Here is an 18,657-nt window from a genome sequence, read left to right as displayed (position 1 = left end):
AAGCGAAATTTGAATATCAGACACTTAGGTGCAAGATTATGCCAAAATTTCATGTTTTCCGTCCCCTTTTTGCTCATATCTCGGAGGCGAAATGAGCAAGACCGCTTATTTCTACGTCCTTCTAGAGAGAAATAAATGGCCTTTTTAGAAATTGAACCATGGATAAAAAAATGTTGGCAGTTTTTTCAAAAAATGCTTCAATTCAAGGAGTTTTAGATTTGCGTGGTTTTTTTTGAGTTGCAAAATCCACTTGAACATGACGCTGCTTTTTTCGAAGTTTCGGAAGAACCATTCGAGCCAGAGAATTCGTTTTGGCATCGTTGGATAGAGAATTGAATGTAGCTCTGAGTGCCTTAATTTGGCCAGAAATCGCTTAGTGGAAACACGATTTCCAAAACTCAGCACGCATTTTCCACACAAAAAGCTCTTTAATTGATGTGTCAAGCATTTTTTTGTAGAATTTTGTAAGGAAAAGTCTCTTCTTAAGTAAACAAAGCTTCGATTATCTCTCATCAAGCAATTTGCCACAATTTTTCAACTTTGCGCTTGGATTTCGAGGTTGTTTCCCCAGACCAGATTTTGGCATTTATTCATTCAGGAACTAATCAAACGAGCTGTTGGCTTTTGCATGTATTTTGTAGGGCAAAGTGTGCCTTATTAGAGACAAAAGTTTCAATTGCCTTTCAAATTTGCATGGGAGTTTTGCATTTATTTGCTCAAAAACTTGCAAAGTGATATTTCAGTCTATATAGACGCGAGTATACCCAGGATGGTTGCTAGAGTTTCTTACCAGTTTCCGTGAACGGCAGATCTTCGGCAGGCCACTTTTGCGAGCAAATACCCTTTTGTCCCGCTCTGCTTGCAAACTTATCACCAACACTGGGATTACGCTACAAAAAATTGAAAATTGGTCCACTCATATTAGAAAAGCGACAATTGCAATAAAACTACTTACTGACACTCGAAACGTCAAACAAATAGTCTTTTTGGCCCTCGCTGAAAAATCACCACATATTTTCACGCTATGCAAGTAGCATTCCTCTTTGCCGGAGAAAACTACTATCTTGTAGTCCGACCTGTCGCTATCGAAGTAACAGTATAAGGGCTCTCCTTCGGCCATTCTGCGTCCGATGTAGGGCAGACCATCGGTATCTGTAACAGTTGCATTGACAAGTGAAGGCAAGAGCAAAATAGTAGTTTTCGATACAAGTGCGAAAAATGTCGTTTTTCACCCTCGTATCCAACACTATTTTTTATTCGAATAAAAGATTACACGAATAATAAAATGCATCGATTTCATATTTAAAATTTTGACTTGAACTTGAAACACCTGTGGTCTTGGGATGGTGTATGCATGTTGCATACTCTGCATGACATTTGGGCTTCTTAAAAAGATCGTGTTTTACGTGTGACAACATCGCAAAAGTAGATAAGTAGGCCACTAAAACGATTATGAGACTGAACTTGTAACAAAGGTATAATTTACAAATTGTAAGTAAACTTGAAAATAGGATTAATAGTTGTTGATAAACCTACGTAATTCCTTAAAAAAGCATTTCGGTTATTTGTAAATAAAAATACTAAAAAATATATAATGACAGTGGCAAGTTCAAAGTGTCACATTTACTTTGTCGCACACTGTGCGGCAAAGTCCGTGCGTAAAAGTAAAACAAATGAACGCTAAAGAAAAGTGCCTCTTTTTGATCATCGCTTCTGTTCGCAAAATGGCACTTTTTGATTCATTCGAATAAAAATTGTCTTTTATACCTAGTGTTTCGGCCAAGGCGGCACTATTAGGATTCCTGGCAAAATATGAGCCCTCGTGCTCCAGCTCTACAAACTCTGATTTGTAAATCGAACCATGGGCAAGACCTCGCTCCTCTGATGCTTTGTTGATAATCATGGCATCTTCCATATCGTATCCCTGAAAATTGTTCGCACATTAGCTAAATCCTTTTGGTCGGTGCTCACCTTTGCCCTCCTTTGTTCGCTCACCGTATAGCTGATAACAGCAACGATGGCATTGGTGCCCATCGCAAAATCGTCCAAGTCTAACTCATCATGATGAACCGGCCGGAATAGCGGCGTGCTGGGAGTTTGCAGCCTAAAAACCAACGATTCAACATACGTTCGGAACAAGTAGGCATGTGATAAATACCTGTATAGTTTCGTTTCGGACTGCAAATCCCAATTGTGGCAAGGGGTGCCCATAGTTTGCTTGCCCATTTGGCACTGATACATGTTTCGAGGGGACTGATTACAATCGGGCATGGGGATGAGTTGAGCTAAGTTTGAAAGGAAACTCGTCTTCGATAGTTCAATGTGGGTTGTAACGCCTGTAATGGGAAATAAGTTACCTTTACTTACTTACTTTACTTTTGCTGTCTGAATTAGAAGCAGGAAATTAGGAGAATTGCGCTTCAGCTTTTCAATATTTAGTTGATAATAATATACCTTATGAACATTTTCAAAATAAATCTTAGTACAACCCTGTTTTATGGTAAATTTCACAGCGCTGCCAGAATGCTCATGATTCCCTTACTTGCTAGTTCCAGCAAAAAGGTCTTAAGCCAGAAGTGGCTCAGTCGATGTATTCGATTGAGACATTTTGGATGCTTTGCAAAGTTTTTGTGCAAACGAGACAGCTTAAAAAACCGAGCCAGAATTGGATGTTTTCCAATTTCCCTTAACCCTGAACCTAAACATACATCAAATGCTGCGATACATCTGGCATCCAGGGCTCATCAGAGTCCCAGACTAGCGCATATATCGTAACTGACTCCTTGCTTAAATGACATACGCAAGTCAGTTTGAGGTTACGTTAATCAAAACAAACTTCTATTTGCCAAAACGGGTATGCATTAGGGCTCGGAATCAATCTCTAAATAAGCCGCAAAAAAGTGCTTTTGTCGGCACACACAAAAATTGATGACGCGAATCACCAGAACACAGAGACGTAATTTTATATTCATTTGCTAGAGGGTAAATAATTATTTTCATTTGCTTGTAAATATATAACTATTTGCTTAAATACTTGTAGAATGTGAATAACTTATTTTATAAAAGTATACAAAGTGCATATAAGGATATTTGCACCTTGTGAGTTTGATAATGTTGGTGTAAACCAGTATTCGAATTTTCAAGTTATGACTAGACATAATTATTCGCTTTTTGAATATTCGAATACTCGAATTGTTCGAGTTTGATTCTGAGTCCTAATATCTAATACCAGGGTTGCCAGGTCCGAAAATCGAGTTTCGGTAGATAAGCTCGACACTTTTCGGTAGAAAATCGGTAGACTCATTTTTCATTCATTATTAAGGGCCAGAGCTGGTTGGGTAGTCCAAAACCTCACCAAAAAAAAAGGTTCCATAAAATCGCGCGTTTTTGAAAACTTGAATTTTTAAACTTACAGATATACTAAAATAAGCATGAGTCAGTAAAGAAGTAAAGATGAAATTGTGCTCGTTTTTAGCTTATTTCTCAACTTAGTTTTCATTAGATTAACCTGTGAAAATATCCGTTCAACATTGGCTGATGAGTGAGGTAGAATAAGCAGGTTACAAATAAAATTGGTTAAAATCGGAAACATGAATGTATCACCACTATATTAGATTAGTTATTAAATTTGGAAATATCATTGCAACATCAGAAATAGATTGTAGGAAACCTGATTTCACTATCGCAGGATCCATAAAACATAATTTTATCATATTTATGATCTAATGGCGGGCTTGAAATTAAAAAAATAAAATGAAATGTCTGCTATTACCAACGTACTTTGATCATGAATGGAAATATGTTATATTATTTTAAGTAACCCACGGATAATTTTTTAAATTTTATTTGTTACTTTCGGTAGATTCCTTGACAAATCGGCAGATCTACTGAAAAATCGGTAGACCTGGCATCTCTGATTAGAAGTATGTTTTGATTAATGGAACCTCAAACTGACTTGCGCATGTCATTTAAGCAAGGAGTCAGTTAGGAAATATGCGCTAGTGCTTAGCAGTCATCAATGTCAAATGACACATCTAATGCATAATTATTATACATCGAAAAATACAAGTCAAATAAATAATTACCCATAAAGATAATTATCAGTGAGTAATTGAAACATTTATCACTCAGAGGCAACGTGGACGGCACTGATTCAAAGTGCCACGACAAATGATCGGAGCTGCATGAAAAAAATTGGTTATGTCACCTTGTAATTGAATATTCCAAGGGTGACCAAAACAAACCTAAATGTTCACGGGTATTTCTATGTTTACTACAGCAGTTAGGCAGGCATTTAAAATGACACCAAACGTGGTTTTCGTGTTGGGTGGGCCGGGAGCAGGCAAAGGCACGCAGTGCCAAAAAATCGTTGAACATTTTGGGTACGTACATCTATCTGCTGGAGACTTGTTACGAGAAGAACGGAACAAGCCTGGCTCTCAGTACGGGGAACTCATAGAAACATACATAAAAGAAGGCAAAATCGTGCCAGTGGAAATAACATGCAGCTTACTGGAGCGGGCAATTGAAGAGTCAGGCAAGAAGAACTTCCTAGTTGATGGCTTTCCACGCAATCAAAACAACTTGGATGGATGGAACAAAGTGATGGCTGATAAAGTGAATTTGCAGTTCGTCTTGTTCTTTGACTGTCCGCTGGAAATCTGCACGGCCAGAATACTGAAAAGAGGCGCAACTAGCGGAAGAGTCGACGACAACATTGAGAGTTTGAAGAAGAGATTCAACACCTACTCAACTGAAACCAAACCAATTATAGAGCACTATGCGAAGCAGAACTTGGTTAAGACTATAGATGCGACTAGGCCTGCAGAGGAAGTCTACAAGGAAGTAGAAAGTTTATTTCGAAAAGGAGCTGGTGATAAATAGTAAGGTTTCATGGGGCAAATTGTGAGGCGTTAAAAAAATATTACCACTGTTAACTGTTGTGCTAGAACACATTCCTAAATGTAGTTTTCAGTTTATGTTGGCTTATAGATTCATTAGCTTTGCGAAATTGAGAGCTTAACTCTTACTAGTTGGGCAATTCTAAAAGTGTGTTTAATTGATTAATTAATTTAGCATTAACCTGTACGTTTTGGCCAAATACTAGTATATTGAACTCTAATTAAAATAATGTGCTGGCTTTCCTGCGCGTGGATCTCTGTCCTCTAACATATTACAGACTATGGCTTCACTAAACTAGACTTACCCTTATAAGCCTCCTCCGGGCTCACGCAAATATCCAAGTAAACCTGCTCAAAAGTGCCGATCAGTTCGATTTTATTGGCGAACAGATTTGTTACTGGCCTCATCATTCTCGCTGGTCCGCTGAACAGGAAAATGCCCGGAAATTGCGCCTTGGTTTTCTTCAAAGGAACAAGAACTATCTCGAGGGTGTTAGGTATTTGTTTACCTTCTATCTTCAAAAGCCGAAGTTGATCTACAATCCTCGATGCCATTTCTTTAGGAATGTAACCTGTAAGAAAAGCAACAGGTGAGTGATTATCTTAAATTTAAACTTTTCCATCTGGTGATTACGCACCAATGATTCTTCCATCCAGTTGAACAACGTAACAATTAATCAAATCCAGCCTGTTGATGTAGTTCAACGCAACCATGCCAATTTCCTTCAAAACTACTGGAATGTTTTTCACTTTTTCGCCGTCAGCTACATCAGTTAGGACACAATCCAGGGTCAAGTGATTTAAAAGACCGCAGGGCGTGCCATCAGGAGTGTGGACTGGGCAGATAAAACCCCACGCATCCGGCAATAGCTGTCTCACTTCCGTAGTACGCATCTCTTGAAAGAACGCGCCTCTAAAAACATGATTTTCAGAGCCCCGTGGCATGTGAAGTGGTTCTTTCTGCTTACCGGTGCACAGCCCTGAAATGAGACATGTATCTGATGCGATTGATGTTCTCCGCTACAATGCACAGGCCTTTATCCTGCATCAGGCCTAAGCCTGTAGTACTAAACATGTTTCCCGTAGCAAGGAACAATTTCAATGAGTGTTCGATACCACCCGAAGACTTGGCCGCTCGCAATATATCAGCCTGATTGAAATTGAACTTATTGCCGCGAGCCAATTGCATGACGGCCAGGCGCATGTTGTTGAGCCAATTTTGCATTTTTTCTTTAATTATTTGCAAGTACAAATGGCCCCCTGCAAATAATAACAAGTAGAATTTTAATCAGTACTATTGGTAAACGACGAATGATTGGTACCTTGAAGGACCTCTTGCATCATTACGGAATCAGCCCCTTCCACCTTGCACTTGTCCTGTGCAAAGCTGAATAACTTCTTGGTCATAAAAATCAGCATGTTAAACCTGTCCTCATTGGTGTTCAAGTGGATTAAAATGCACTTTTTGAGCATAAAATCGGCCACTTCGATGTCGGAAAACCATGGAGGACACTCGTATAGTTTGACTCTAAACATTTTGCCCAAAAAGGCCTTGCAATCGTCATGGGTGTGCAAGTTTTCAAGGTGAATCGCCCGTAACATATTTTGGCATGAACTAGAACAAAAAACCGGTAATCTAGCTGAAAAACAGCGGCATCGTTAAACTTACTCCAGATAATATAGATCTTCCTCACAGCCTTCAATGAGCTTCTGATAGATATACTGGTCCGTGTAGTCACACAAGGACTTAAGTACAAGACACAGTGGTACGTAGTACAACATCTTCTGGTAGCTGAACATGAGTTTTGAGGAACCGTCAGTGACAAAATGTAAAACGTTTGTCTGTGAAACAACAACAGAGGATTGAAACACAGCCTTGGTATGTTAGTTAAAATCAACAAAACGTACCGTTGCAGTTTGGTCTGATGTGACGCATCTAATTGAAATACCCATGTCGGAAAAGAGAGCTCCTCTGGCTTTCCAGCCTGATCGCTTTATCGCAATTGGATAATTCCTTCTTGTCATCAACAGCATTCGGATGAGTTTCTCCAGGCCACTGACCACAAAATAGCCTCCAGACTCCTGTTCGTGTTCGCTGTGCTTCACTAAATTTTCCGGGTTCAGCCCGGCCAAATTGCAACGGTTAGACTAAAATGTTTTTCATTAGTTTTCCTCGCAGTATAAACATTATTATCCTCTTTACTCTGATCATGATAGGAATGTTTCCCAGGTCCTTGGTGAAAGGCTGTTGAATCTGACCGTCAACGTACCATTCAACATTGACAAGAAACTTGCCACTGTATGTGGACTTCCTTTGGCGACATTCAGTGGGAAATATTAGATTGTTCCTCACCCCGATGGTACCATAAGGCACTTGCGGTTGGGCTAAAGAAAATCCCGTTATAATCAATTTTACTTGCCGATCGTTAACTAAAAATTCGACTGGGACTAAATTTTGAATGGCTTCGTTTAGTCCTTTGTCTACCATGTAGTTGAAGCTGGTCACATGTGGTAGGCCCAACTTCTTGATAAACTACGGTTCACAAATTGTGCTTTAGTTATAAGATAGAAACGTAACTAACAGACATCAACATAAGTATTGAATGGTAATGTAGTGTTAATTACCTCATTTTGCTTTTCTGGTGGTTTTCCAAAATCCGGATTTGTAATGTTTTTAAGCGTCGGACTCTCCATATCTTTGAATTTTCACCAAATTTCGCAAGTGTGTTTAAATGAAATCATATAGGTTAGAATCACAGATATCTGTGGTTAGAATCACATAAGATCTTGGCTCTGCGAAAATGCAGTGTTGCCGCCACAAAAGAGAGAAAGAGAGAGACCAATGAATAAAGAAAAGGAGAGAGACAATGTAAATGTGGAATTTGTGATACTTAAAGGAGCTGTATATATATATATAATATATATAATATATATATAATAAGCCTTGTTCTATGGGAGGACCTGTTATTGAAGCTGGGCGTTACTTAGGGGGCTTAAACACGGTTTGCATGTTGGCGCATTCAAATTACTCGATTTTTAGAAAATGTTTATAAAAATTTTCTACAAAAAAAATTGTGCAATTTCCCGTTTTCAAGGCAACTTGGGCAAATGGCTAATCACAGGCATAAGTTGCATACAAATATGCAATAAAAGACACTAAAAACCCTCAGAAAGCATCAGCAGCTTTAATCATTTGGAATTTGCATGTAGGTGCATTCGCCCAAACAACCAGAATTTATGTAAGTACTTTTAAATATGCCCTTTACGATTTGTTAAGATTACACATTTTTCATGTTATAAGTTTGTATAACTTTTCAATGAAAATGTGACTTTAAAACTATAGAAAATGAGTTGTTGTAACTGTTAGCCTGCTTTAAACAAATTTGGTATAGACACTGTACACTTTCTAATGTTAACCATTACGACGAATTCTCATTTATTTTTAATACATTTACTGATATCGCTCTGTTAAAATTAGTACATGAAGACGTTCATCACGGCACATCATCAAATTTTCCCACCAGAAGTTGGCGATAAATGTGTTTATTTTTTCCGATAACTTCTTGATCCCCGGACCTATTTTACAGCAAGTTCACAGTGTTTAGCGCACAGTCTATGCGAATTGGCAGCCTATTTACGTAAATATTTAAGCACAGGGCTTAAGAGAAACTTAGATGAAAGTTGGAAAAAGGTTTGCAGCTGAGATATTGCTAGGCGTTAAATTGGAGGTAGCCGCGTTTACATTTTGTAAAGGTAAGTTACACACTGAGTAAAGGACAAATGACGACAACTATAACTTATCATTAGCTTGTTGCAAAAACAACGAAAATATGTCGATACAGCAAGGAGCTTTTGCTGCGAAGAAAGTTAGAAGCAACATGGAAAAACGTGAGCGTCAATACTCAAATGATGGAAAGCTAGAGGCGTCTCATTATAACAGCAAATACATGAACAGCATTTGGGGCATGTATAATCGCTTCTCGGTGCATAACTTAAAGAAGGTGATGGACAGAAACATTCAGTCTCAGTAAGTTCGTCCTTATTGTCATCATCCTTATATATCCTCAAAACTTTCATAAAATTCCGATTCTGAAAAACATACAACACAAAAATTGAATATCGCTTAAATCTACTTTTTAGGTCAAATGTCGGACAGGCTGTTAAAGGACTAGCAGCTTCTACTAATTTGTCTGTATCTGCAGAAAGACTGTCCTACCAACATATGTAAGATTGTGATGACTTATTCTATACATTTTTAGTCAGCAGTGATATTAATATATTATATACATTTTCCCCAATATACACATAAATGAGTTTTGAATTGATAATTTTACCACAGTTGAAACAGCAAGAGATTTAACACTCAACAAAAACAAAAAACAACGGAATATTAAAAAAAACTAGTAGGAAAATCGGTTTTTAATCGACTTCTAAGTTTTAGCTTTGTGTAGCATTTTAAAAGTTAAAAGAACTACGGTTAATAAAATAAACAGTCTTGATTAATAAATAAAAATGGAATGGTTATTAGAACGAACATCCTTCATTCAGAACAAAAAACAACTTAAATATATCAAACTGGCAATTAAATCGATGAGTACCTGTATGTATACGAATGGACATTTTTTTTCACAATTTTAAATATCCTTGTCACATAACATATCGCATTAGTCTAAAATTGCACCTCTATGCACTTATAACTCATAAGTAGTATGTAAACTTTGGTAAAAAGGTATATTTCAGATATATTAAAAGTATAGACGAAATTTACAAATTTTAACATTTGCCATTTCGTAAAGAGATTTAGTGTTTCTAAAAAAATGTTTAGTAAAAGTTAGTAAATCATTGAAAACGTAAAAACAGTAAAATTATACAGTTGCTGTATTATCATCAATGTGCAATTGTTTCACCAAACCTCAGGACTTCTAGTGATTTTAGCATGCACAAAAAACCTTAGTAGTATCACAGAACCAGCCTTTTAACACCGCATTCCACGCAAAATTTTGCAGTTGATACCGGGAATTTTGTCCCGCACTCGTGGCAGAACTTCGATGTCTTGCTGCCCCCTTGAGGTGCAGGAGAAAGAATCCCATTCTCAGAACCACTTGAACTGGACGTGTCTACGTTCTTTGGCTCTAGAGGTGTGAGTTTGGGGGCTCTGCTACGGTGTTTCGAAGTTTTGCGAAGACTAAAATGTATAGGGAATGAAGAGTTTAGGGTCTATTGCAGATCATCAACTTGAATGAAACGAACAGTAAGAAAATGTTTCCTGTTACCTGCCATAAGCTGAATCATTTGACAATTTGTTGTGGGAATGATCTTCTTCCTCGCTATTAGTAAGCAGTCCATAATTGAGGTCGATGTTTTTTACTTTAGTCTTCTTGTTGCTATTCGAACTTTGCTCCTTCTCCTTCAAGTACATTTCCTCGTATTTCTTATATTCTTCATACATTTCATCATCGACTGCAAACAAGTCTTCGGCTTTGAGGGCATCTTTCATAGGAGATTCCTGTAACGACGGAACACATTAAATTAAATAATAATTAATACACAAAATCGTTTAAGTTCCAAACTTACTTCACTTGTAGTCAAACTGGTGGTCATACTGGATGTAACAGACTTCTGGTCCTTGCAATTGAAAAAATCATTGACGTCTTTCTTGGTCTTAAACGAGGGCTTGGGAGAGGAACCAAACAGCGTGATGGAACTTTTCAAAAGAGGCAATCCTTTTTTCTTATTCTGCTTGGAGGTTTTGGGGTCTAAGACAAAGGACTTTTCGCTGGAAATAGGATTTTTGGTGGTTTTAGGGCCTGTATTGAGGATTTTCTTAACACCCGACAAACTAATATCACGATTGGCGCGGTTGACTAGAGATAAGGAGCGTTTAATTGAGGGTTTTTTGGTAGTGTTTGGTTTAATCTTTGCGGCTTTTTGGCCCTCATTATCCTGTAATGTAATATCGGTGTCTGCAGTACTGCTTGGAGAGTAATCGTCTTGTGTGAAGTGCTCGGGAATCGACAAATTATCGTTGTCATTAATCAGACTGGGGTCTATGGATGAGGTCAAATCGTCGCTATACTTGCGATTATCCACCAACGTCAGCGGATCTGTATTACTTTGAATATTGTGCAAATAAAACCCGGTATTCGCATTTGCTTCAACCTCACCGAAATTTTCGTTAATCATGTTCTCAATCAATTCAAACTCGTCATTGTCAGTCACCGATTCCAGAGAATCCTTAAAGCTAACCGGAGGCTCAATTACAGATGCTCGCGAATTTTTTTTCTGTATCGTATCGGCTGACTTGATGGTTTTTTTGACAATAGGGGAAGTAGGTAGTTGAACAGACGTGGGAAGGGTTGTGTGGGGTCGTGGGATTTCATCCATTGCGCTGAAATGTTTGAAGTCATCGCATTCGAGCAGCTCCATGAACTGGCGCTGAGCCATTTCGAATGGGTCATAACTTGATGTGGTACTGAAATTATGCAGAATTATTGGCGCTTATTGAGAAAATCTAGCGTCGAAGTGTTGTATAAATGTAATTAATTTGTGTCCATGAGAACGAAATATGTATAAATAAGTGCGAGAAACACACTGTACTGTCCACACTAACTATTTTAGTAAGCCTAACTGTTATACCGTTCAGTGTCCATGTCTCTCCGACCACTTATATTTAACCAAAATCACCACACCTATGCACACAATCTACTGTTTCGAATGTACTAATTGTTCTTTTCTTCTGTTAGGCACCATGACATTACCGCTTAAGACATTTTCACCTTGTGCAAACTTTTTCAACCTACGCCTCTGACTAAATTAAGAAACCCGTTAAGCTAAATTTTTATTGTACCGAGTATTTCAATAATGCCTACGATTTCAAAAGGCAGCATTAATGTCGGTTAGATCGAGTAGGGCCGTTGTAACAAAGATGTTCAATGGTTCAAACGGAAAAGAAAATTAAATACCTATCAGAAACCCATGGAAAAGTATAAATAAGTACAGTTGTCCTAAGAGTATTACCTTTCTTGACCAGCAGCCCCTCTTGCAACAGTATCGGTACTTTTCCGCGCGTTTTTCATTCGACTGCCCGACGTTCGCTCTACAATTTTGGGCAGTGACACCTTTACATCTTTGCAATTATTTCCGTGCGTCTTCCAGTTGATTTTTGGGAATCTGTTGCAGTCGGCAACAATCAGGGGCAACTTTACGTTTCCCTTCTTAGACAAGCTCTTTTCCACTTTCGCCACGAAATGTTTATCCAGGTCTAGTAAGCGGTCGCACTCTGAAATGCTGATTCCCAACAGCACATTGCTTTCTTCAGTGCGAAGCTTTTTCATCTGAACGATTTTCTCGACCAAATTCAGTGTTCTTGGTGAAACATCTGATATAATCGAATTGGCTGAGCTCGAAGGTATTCGAGCGTGCTCAGTACTTCTGGCTTCAGGTAATTCGGTAACTGGTTGCGGTTCGGTCAGAGACATCAAACTGTCGTCCAAACAGACCCGACGTTTCTTCTTGGGCACCGAATAATCCTCATCTAAAACGCAATTTTTGATGGCGTGGACTTTCGTGTTTGCAATAAAATTTTCGGCGGCCACACGCAAAATAGTCAGTCTTTCTTTGCTGGCAATCGTTGTCCAGTCCACTTCCTTTTTAGTATGACTGCTTTTGTCCAAAGTAAAGGTGAAAGGGCGACTTGGGGTTTCTGCTACCTCTGACGTTGGACTGAAGTCCGAACTTTGGAGCACCGGCGTGGAAGATATGCTTCTTATATCCTGGCAAGTTTTACGAAAGTCCTTACTTTCGGACTCGTAAACAAACTTTTGCGGCAGAAAAAGCGGTATTATTAAATCCTCTTTCTGGCTATTGATCTGCAGGTTAACTTCTGGTAGATCTGGTTCAACTGAGTCCGGCGCCGCTTTGCAAGCCTTTAGAAAGTTGCACGACTGAGTATTCAAATTAGTATCTCTGGTAAGGTCCAAGTGTGTTCCTGAGTGGAACAGACAAACAACATTATTTGTACAATTTGAGTGGTCAGAACTGTTCAAAGCGGCTTCTTCGCAGCCCGCACTTTTATGAGAGCTGAGCTGATCTAAATTCGCCTGCTCTCGATCCAGATCCAGACCGTCGCTAGCTGAGCAACCGCAATCACTTGATTCAAGGCTTGCTTCAAACGACTGGTTCATATTGGCTTCATCATGAGAAGCACACTCATTAGTCTTTTCAATGGGACTCTCCTCCATCGAGTCGTCAAGCTCAGATACCCTTTTCAACTGGGTGTTAAATAAGGAATTGTTGATTTGATGGTACTCGACTTCCGCTGGCTGATCAACAGCGTGTGACACGTGAGGAGGTAAATAGTCAGATTCTAGCAGGGGTTCACTTGCTGATTTCTTGAATTGGTTCAAGACATGTGCAATTCGGACAGGAGTTTTAAGCACGTTGATTTTTGAGTCCAAGCCTTTTACTGCCAGACTTGCCGCATACTTCCCAAAACTCGGCTTGCTTTGCATTAAGGGATAACTCCTGGCCGAAATTAGTGCCTCTTTGCTTTCTTTCTCTTCGTCCATTTGCGTACCTTGACTGTGTTCCGACGAAGCAGCAATTTTACATTCACCTGATAGTTTACAGACATTTTTCTTGTCACGTTGCTCGTTCACTTTGATTGTATCCTTCCAAGTCACCATGCGCTTGTTGACGTGAATTTGGTTCATGGCCGAAACAGTGATTGCATGGATTTGATCATTTACATGGATGGAGTTCAGTTTTTTGGAGGGAATCGGGTTTCGTTTGTTTTGCGCACTGCCGAGAAGAAAGGAAAAGGGTTTGAGAATATGTTCTCCAGAACAATGGGAATTGACCAGATGTAAGGAGAAAGGAAAAAATTATCGCTGGTCTAAATATAAAACCCTTTTCCGTTCTCCCTACAGTCGTTGTGTTTAGTGACTTATCAGAGCCCTTCGGAGGCAACACTGAGGGCGAATTATATTCAATCAGTGTTGATTCGGAAGCTCAAGTAGTTTTGCCGCATTTATTCAAAGACAAGATTGAAACCCTCAGTGGTCCAAACACCAAAGCAAAGCATGAAATAGTAAATAGCAATATGCAGGTGCTCTATATGATACGTAGGTACTGACCTTTTAAAGGACTCAGCTTTGGTTAAAGAGCTTCTAATAACAGGAGTTCCAAACGAGCGCGAAGGGCTGCGATTATTCTCCGAAGCGCGCTTCGAGCGATCGGCAATGCTTCTTTCAGTTTCGACTTTTACGAGTCTTCCCTTGCCTTCCTCCTTGAGTTTTTCTGGGAAAAAATCAGAAAAAACGGCTCAAATTTGTCAATTTTTTTTTAAGTTTATGCGTTGCCAACAAGAATTAATGTTTGTTTTCTATTTTTGTGCATTTTGCCACATTCCCTTCAAAGGTAAATTACGAAACTGCTACAGTGAGCACCTACCGACATCCACAAGACTTTTGGGTTTCTTAATGCTGGGGCCTCTCGACAGCGAACTTGCTAAAGTAGTAGTCGATTGGGTGCTTTTTGACAACACTGGCTCAGGGCTCTGCGGACCCGAGTACTTTTCTTTGACCAAACTCCTCTTCGACTTGAACAAGGGAGGAACACTGTAAAAAAATAAAACGGCCTACTAGTTGAAAATTATTACCGACATCCAATTTGCGAATTCAAGTCGCCGGGCCCCATCGGTAGTTGAATTCCATTAAAACCGACTACCCATGTATTATACAGGGTGATTCAAAATGGGCGCCATTGGGTTGTGCCTCACTATTATTTTATGATCAAACGTTTCAACAATTGTAAAATTTCCACGATGTTCTTATGAAAAAAAAAATCGCAGTCGGTAGGATTCGAACCTACGCTCCCAGAGGGAATCTGATTTCTAGTCAGACGCCTTAACCGCTCGGCCACGACTGCCACAACCCAATATGAGGCGGGTGAACTTCCACTTCCGCCTCTTCTACCGTAATGTACTGCATAGACAAAGACGASATGTACTATTTAGCGACAAATATCACAACTACAGAAGTAAAATTAGCCTTTTTCTTACCGATACTTAGTTCGAGCTTCCAACCGCTCCTTAGCCTGTTGAATGTTGATGGGGGCTTGATGAATTCGCGATTTTTTTTCCTTGCACCATTCCACATGTCGGTCGAACGCCTTCGGGCCAAAATGTCTCTCGCAGGAAGGACAACGTTCATTCTGACTACTGGAGGTTATCAAAGAAGTGGTGCTTTTCGGTTTCAAAGTGGGAGATGTAGAAAATCCCTCTGGATGCACCCCTAAAGATCCATAAGCAGTTAGTTGGGTTCAGTTACTGCAGGCAAAGTAATTTAAAAATTGTGTTCATATTTCACACCAGAGCCGCCGCTACCACACTGTTACTAACAGCTAGATTATTGCATAAAGGGCCGCGCAACTGTTCAGCGAACCTCTCGATTTTCTTCGTAAGAAACTGAATATTTTCGTGGAAATCTGGCAAAGAGTAGCGAAAAATTCATCCTCACTAAAATATTTGGAAATATTTGGCAACAGTCATACATTTCAATAATTTCAATCTCCCTTTCTAGCTTCAATCAACAGATAACTGCATTTGGCAATAGAAGAAGAATTATTTTTAAAATTACTAGGGAACATTTAGAAATGTTTTTCGGGCTTTGAAGCCGTGGTCCATGGGAATTTCCTCCTGACGTTTCTTCTACAACTGCGGTAGACATTATCAAGGGCGAAGTGGTCTCCCGTGCTATCCGACTAAGACTGGTGAAGGCCACACACAAATTTCTCAAATGCTTTGGACGCGCTTACTAAACTGATGCGATTAAATGGAAATAAACATTGACCTCTGTCTGACACCCATGTGTAAGAGTCCACTACGTGAGGCTGCAGCGTATCGAAACTACCTTCCACCCATCTTTACCGCCTGTAGTCCAAGCGTCAATTGTCTGAAATGGGACAAGATTGCTCATTCGATGTTTCAATTTTTACAAAAACGATTTTGCGCGCAATTTGAATGCAAGCGCAAGCCGACCAAGGTATTCTTTGTCTAAAAAATGGCAGAGTTGAACTAATAACAATCAATCTCTTTTCTCCTTACAATGTCGCTTTGTCTACAAAAGAGGTACTCTGATCCCGAACGCAAATTGGGGTTTTTTGTGGGAAAACTCACCTTTAGCTGCTCGAATAGCAGTGACCAGTTCCAAATGTTTTTCCTTCCACTTGCTCTGCCTGGGTTTTCGGTCCAAAACGGGCTCTTCTCTCCTTCTGAGGTAAGTTTTCCGATGAAAATCGGCCAAATCGGTGCCGGCCACCTAAAACGATAACAGATAAAGAACGTTATTATGAGCTCCTCGATTGGAGCTAACAACCATTACCTCCAAATTACCTACCCGTTGCTTCAACGAATCGAACGGTTTACGTCGTTTTGTGGCTTGCTTCTCGCAGATTTTCTCGTGTTTTTTGAGGGGATTGGGCAGAAAAGTTCGGCCGCACACATGGCAAGGGAGAAGATTCTGTTCTTGAATAATCACTTCTGGAAACAATGTGATTGACACATTATAAGGAGGTGAAATGAGGCGAGCTTAGCAATATTCATGACTCGTTAAGGAAACGGAAATCCTTCGTTGTCCAACATTTATCGAAAAATAAGATTGGCATAAATATTAAAAGAGCAGTTCAGCTTTATTTTTAAGAGCGGTTCAGGCTTACTCTATGTGACACTGATGGTTGGAAACATGTTTAAAAATTTAAGAGAACCATTTAAAATCAACACCCTAAGCGGTCACTATTAACATAAACTACCCATAATAGAGACTTGCACCTTGACTGGCAATGAGATAATCTTAAACATTTATTCAGTAAATGGGGGCCTTCAAAGAATTGTGCGTGTCAACTAAATTTTTAACATGCGAAGAAACAATGCAGGAATACCTGACTGAAAGAATAATTAACATTGCGATCGCGTTAGCAGGATGCGGTGCGGAAGCAGCTGCATCCAAGACCTCATTTAAGCACCGGCTCAAGATATATGGCGCTTTCAAGTGTTTGTGGATGTTACTTAGCTATTTTATTTTCTCCGTAGACGAGAATTTGAAAAAATTGTCAAGGAAAAACCGAAAATCTCTCAAGCCTGCCCAGAATATCACCCCATAGAGAAAATCTGCGGCTTTAAATGAGGAAAACCGCAACTTAATACGAAACAACTGGGAGTGTTCACGATTTTTTCAGATACTAAATCGAAGCGATCGGTCGTTGGAAAACACGGATTTTTCAAAAACTGGGCAAGGAAAAACAAAAAATTCCTGAATGCGGCCCATTACATCACCCGAAAGAAAAAATTAGCGGCTTTAAATGAGGAAAACCACACTTTAATAGGAAATTGCTGAGAGTTTCCAGGTTGCGAACAGCCAAATTAATCTCGTCTGGGCTCTAGACCATCTTTTTCTTTTGACTTTTTTCACTCGTCTAATTACCGGTGTCTCCAATAAAACTATGGGCGTTAGAAAATCYATGGAAAATACGGCCTTTAACTTCCCAAGCCAAGCTTTAACCCACAACTGCAGGTTCCTGACATTTAGAAATGTTCTAAAATTAAGTTAGTCAGTTGTCCGAATGGATCCTATTTACAAGAAAAATGTCTAGTTTTCTAAAAAAATAATTCGCGGTTCAGCTACGGGTACAATGATTAATATTCATGCGAAACAACAAAGCAGGTACATAGTTGGTTTTTCCTAATGCAGTTTTTAGCGCATAAAGTTGCTGTTTATTGTTTGCATTCAATGGTTTTTGTCCCACAATTTCGTCATGTATTCAAAAAGAATCCAGTTGCTGTAATCTCCGTGAAAAGCATTTACCTTCATTTCACGTCGTTTTTAATGCAAAAGTGTACCTCGGACTGAACSTTACAGRCGASAACAGTCAACAATCATCCACTATAGTGATATTGATCCTGAATTAACTTTAATAAACCGCAAAATGCGCCTGATAGTTTCACTATCCACAACAACATCTGAAGGCGTAGCACAATTCTATATAATCGTCTAGGTATTTTGAAAACAATAATAAATATACATAATGAACACCTACGATTCATTCCACACATACCCACTTCTCCGTAAAAGTAGAACATCTTCTTCATGGGAACCAGATAAAAAGGCCTTTTATGTTTTCTCAATCTACGTGCTATTCACAAAACTACACTTAGAATGTTTTTAGAAAATGAGAACTATTAAACTTGCATAATGGCTTGAAACAACACTAATATATGCATCGGTTTTCCTGAGATGAATGAATAACCGATGAATATAGGCGAGGATATTTCCGCTTTGGAATAGAGTGTAAAAACACTATGGATAGTTGGTTTATCTGCATGGTGGATCACCATTCAATATCATCAAACTTGGTTCTAAATGTGATCAACCGACCACACTAAGAAAATACATACCTGTCTTCTGTTGGCCCAAGGCCATACTAATTTTACATAAGCACACGATTGTTGATTTAATAGACTTGTTAAAATATTTGAACAAAACATTTAAAATAGTAGTAAAAAAGTACGAAAACAAAGTCGCATATACAGGGCATAGGCGGATCCAGCTTTAAAGTCAGGAGGGAGGCGGGTTCTGTAGAAAAAATACTATATAATAAAATAAAAATAGAGAATTGAAAAGTCGATTCAGTCGTAACAACGTGAGTGAGGAAATTCGAGTAGTTTTGACCCAGAAAGCGAAATTTGAATATCAAACACTTA

At 39.1% G+C, this 18,657-nt stretch overlaps 4 protein-coding genes and 1 non-coding gene across 9 annotated transcripts in view; 2 read left to right on the top strand and 3 right to left on the bottom strand.

Annotated features, from left to right (window-relative positions):
- Positions 1-7,721, bottom strand: part of LOC109536595 (DNA-directed RNA polymerase I subunit RPA2) — a 10,249-nt gene extending 2,528 nt beyond the window's left edge. Inside the window, exons 1-13 of the mRNA XM_048664058.1 lie at positions 7,527-7,721; positions 7,105-7,434; positions 6,810-7,049; positions 6,571-6,743; positions 6,224-6,516; positions 5,870-6,161; positions 5,540-5,814; positions 5,207-5,473; positions 2,159-2,336; positions 1,996-2,104; positions 1,768-1,924; positions 956-1,152; positions 791-890 (exon numbers count right to left, since the gene is read on the bottom strand). Coding sequence (XP_048520015.1) covers positions 791-890; positions 956-1,152; positions 1,768-1,924; positions 1,996-2,104; positions 2,159-2,336; positions 5,207-5,473; positions 5,540-5,814; positions 5,870-6,161; positions 6,224-6,516; positions 6,571-6,743; positions 6,810-7,049; positions 7,105-7,434; positions 7,527-7,595 — 2,680 coding nt within the window. The 5' untranslated portion in view covers positions 7,596-7,721. The remainder of the gene's footprint in view (positions 1-790; positions 891-955; positions 1,153-1,767; positions 1,925-1,995; positions 2,105-2,158; positions 2,337-5,206; positions 5,474-5,539; positions 5,815-5,869; positions 6,162-6,223; positions 6,517-6,570; positions 6,744-6,809; positions 7,050-7,104; positions 7,435-7,526) is intronic.
- Positions 3,935-5,143, top strand: LOC109536627 (UMP-CMP kinase). The gene has a single exon (XM_019902924.2). It carries the CDS (start codon positions 4,249-4,251, stop codon positions 4,882-4,884), a length of 636 nt encoding a protein of 211 aa, XP_019758483.1. The 5' UTR covers positions 3,935-4,248; the 3' UTR covers positions 4,885-5,143.
- Positions 7,722-8,276: 555 nt separating the features above from the next.
- LOC109536629 lies at positions 8,277-9,216 on the top strand. The gene is made up of 3 exons (XM_019902926.2): positions 8,277-8,654; positions 8,709-8,928; positions 9,042-9,216. The coding sequence occupies exons 1-3, from the start codon at positions 8,576-8,578 to the stop codon at positions 9,127-9,129; spliced, it is 387 nt and encodes a 128-aa protein (XP_019758485.2). The 5' UTR covers positions 8,277-8,575; the 3' UTR covers positions 9,130-9,216.
- An 89-nt stretch (positions 9,217-9,305) lies between these two features.
- Positions 9,306-18,657, bottom strand: part of LOC109536621 — an 11,142-nt gene continuing 1,790 nt past the window's right edge. Inside the window, exons 1-10 of one of the 5 annotated variants that reach the window (XM_019902914.2) lie at positions 17,994-18,292; positions 16,283-16,440; positions 16,078-16,219; positions 14,962-15,193; positions 14,352-14,518; positions 14,036-14,198; positions 11,919-13,700; positions 10,476-10,677; positions 10,175-10,407; positions 9,306-10,086 (exon numbers count right to left, since the gene is read on the bottom strand). In XM_019902914.2, coding sequence (XP_019758473.2) covers positions 9,861-10,086; positions 10,175-10,407; positions 10,476-10,677; positions 11,919-13,700; positions 14,036-14,198; positions 14,352-14,518; positions 14,962-15,193; positions 16,078-16,219; positions 16,283-16,440; positions 17,994-18,045 — 3,357 coding nt within the window. In that variant the 5' untranslated portion in view covers positions 18,046-18,292 and the 3' untranslated portion in view covers positions 9,306-9,860. Of the gene's footprint in view, positions 10,087-10,174; positions 10,408-10,475; positions 11,374-11,918; positions 13,701-14,035; positions 14,199-14,351; positions 14,519-14,961; positions 15,194-16,077; positions 16,220-16,282; positions 16,441-17,993; positions 18,293-18,657 lie in introns of those variants that run through there. The other 4 variants (XM_019902915.2, XM_019902911.2, XM_019902912.2 and 1 more) reach the window with 4 other exon arrangements.
- Positions 14,747-14,828, bottom strand: Trnas-aga. The gene has a single exon. It is a non-coding gene; the product is annotated as a tRNA-Ser (tRNA).

Source organism: Dendroctonus ponderosae, unplaced genomic scaffold (genome assembly GCF_020466585.1).
Source record: "Dendroctonus ponderosae isolate FM_Combo_2020 unplaced genomic scaffold, Dpon_F_20191213v2 Dpon_F_20191213_2, whole genome shotgun sequence".
NCBI lineage: Eukaryota > Metazoa > Arthropoda > Insecta > Coleoptera > Curculionidae > Dendroctonus > Dendroctonus ponderosae.
The sequence above is the reverse complement of the archived record's forward strand: the minus strand, read 5'-3'. Positions and strand labels throughout refer to the sequence as shown.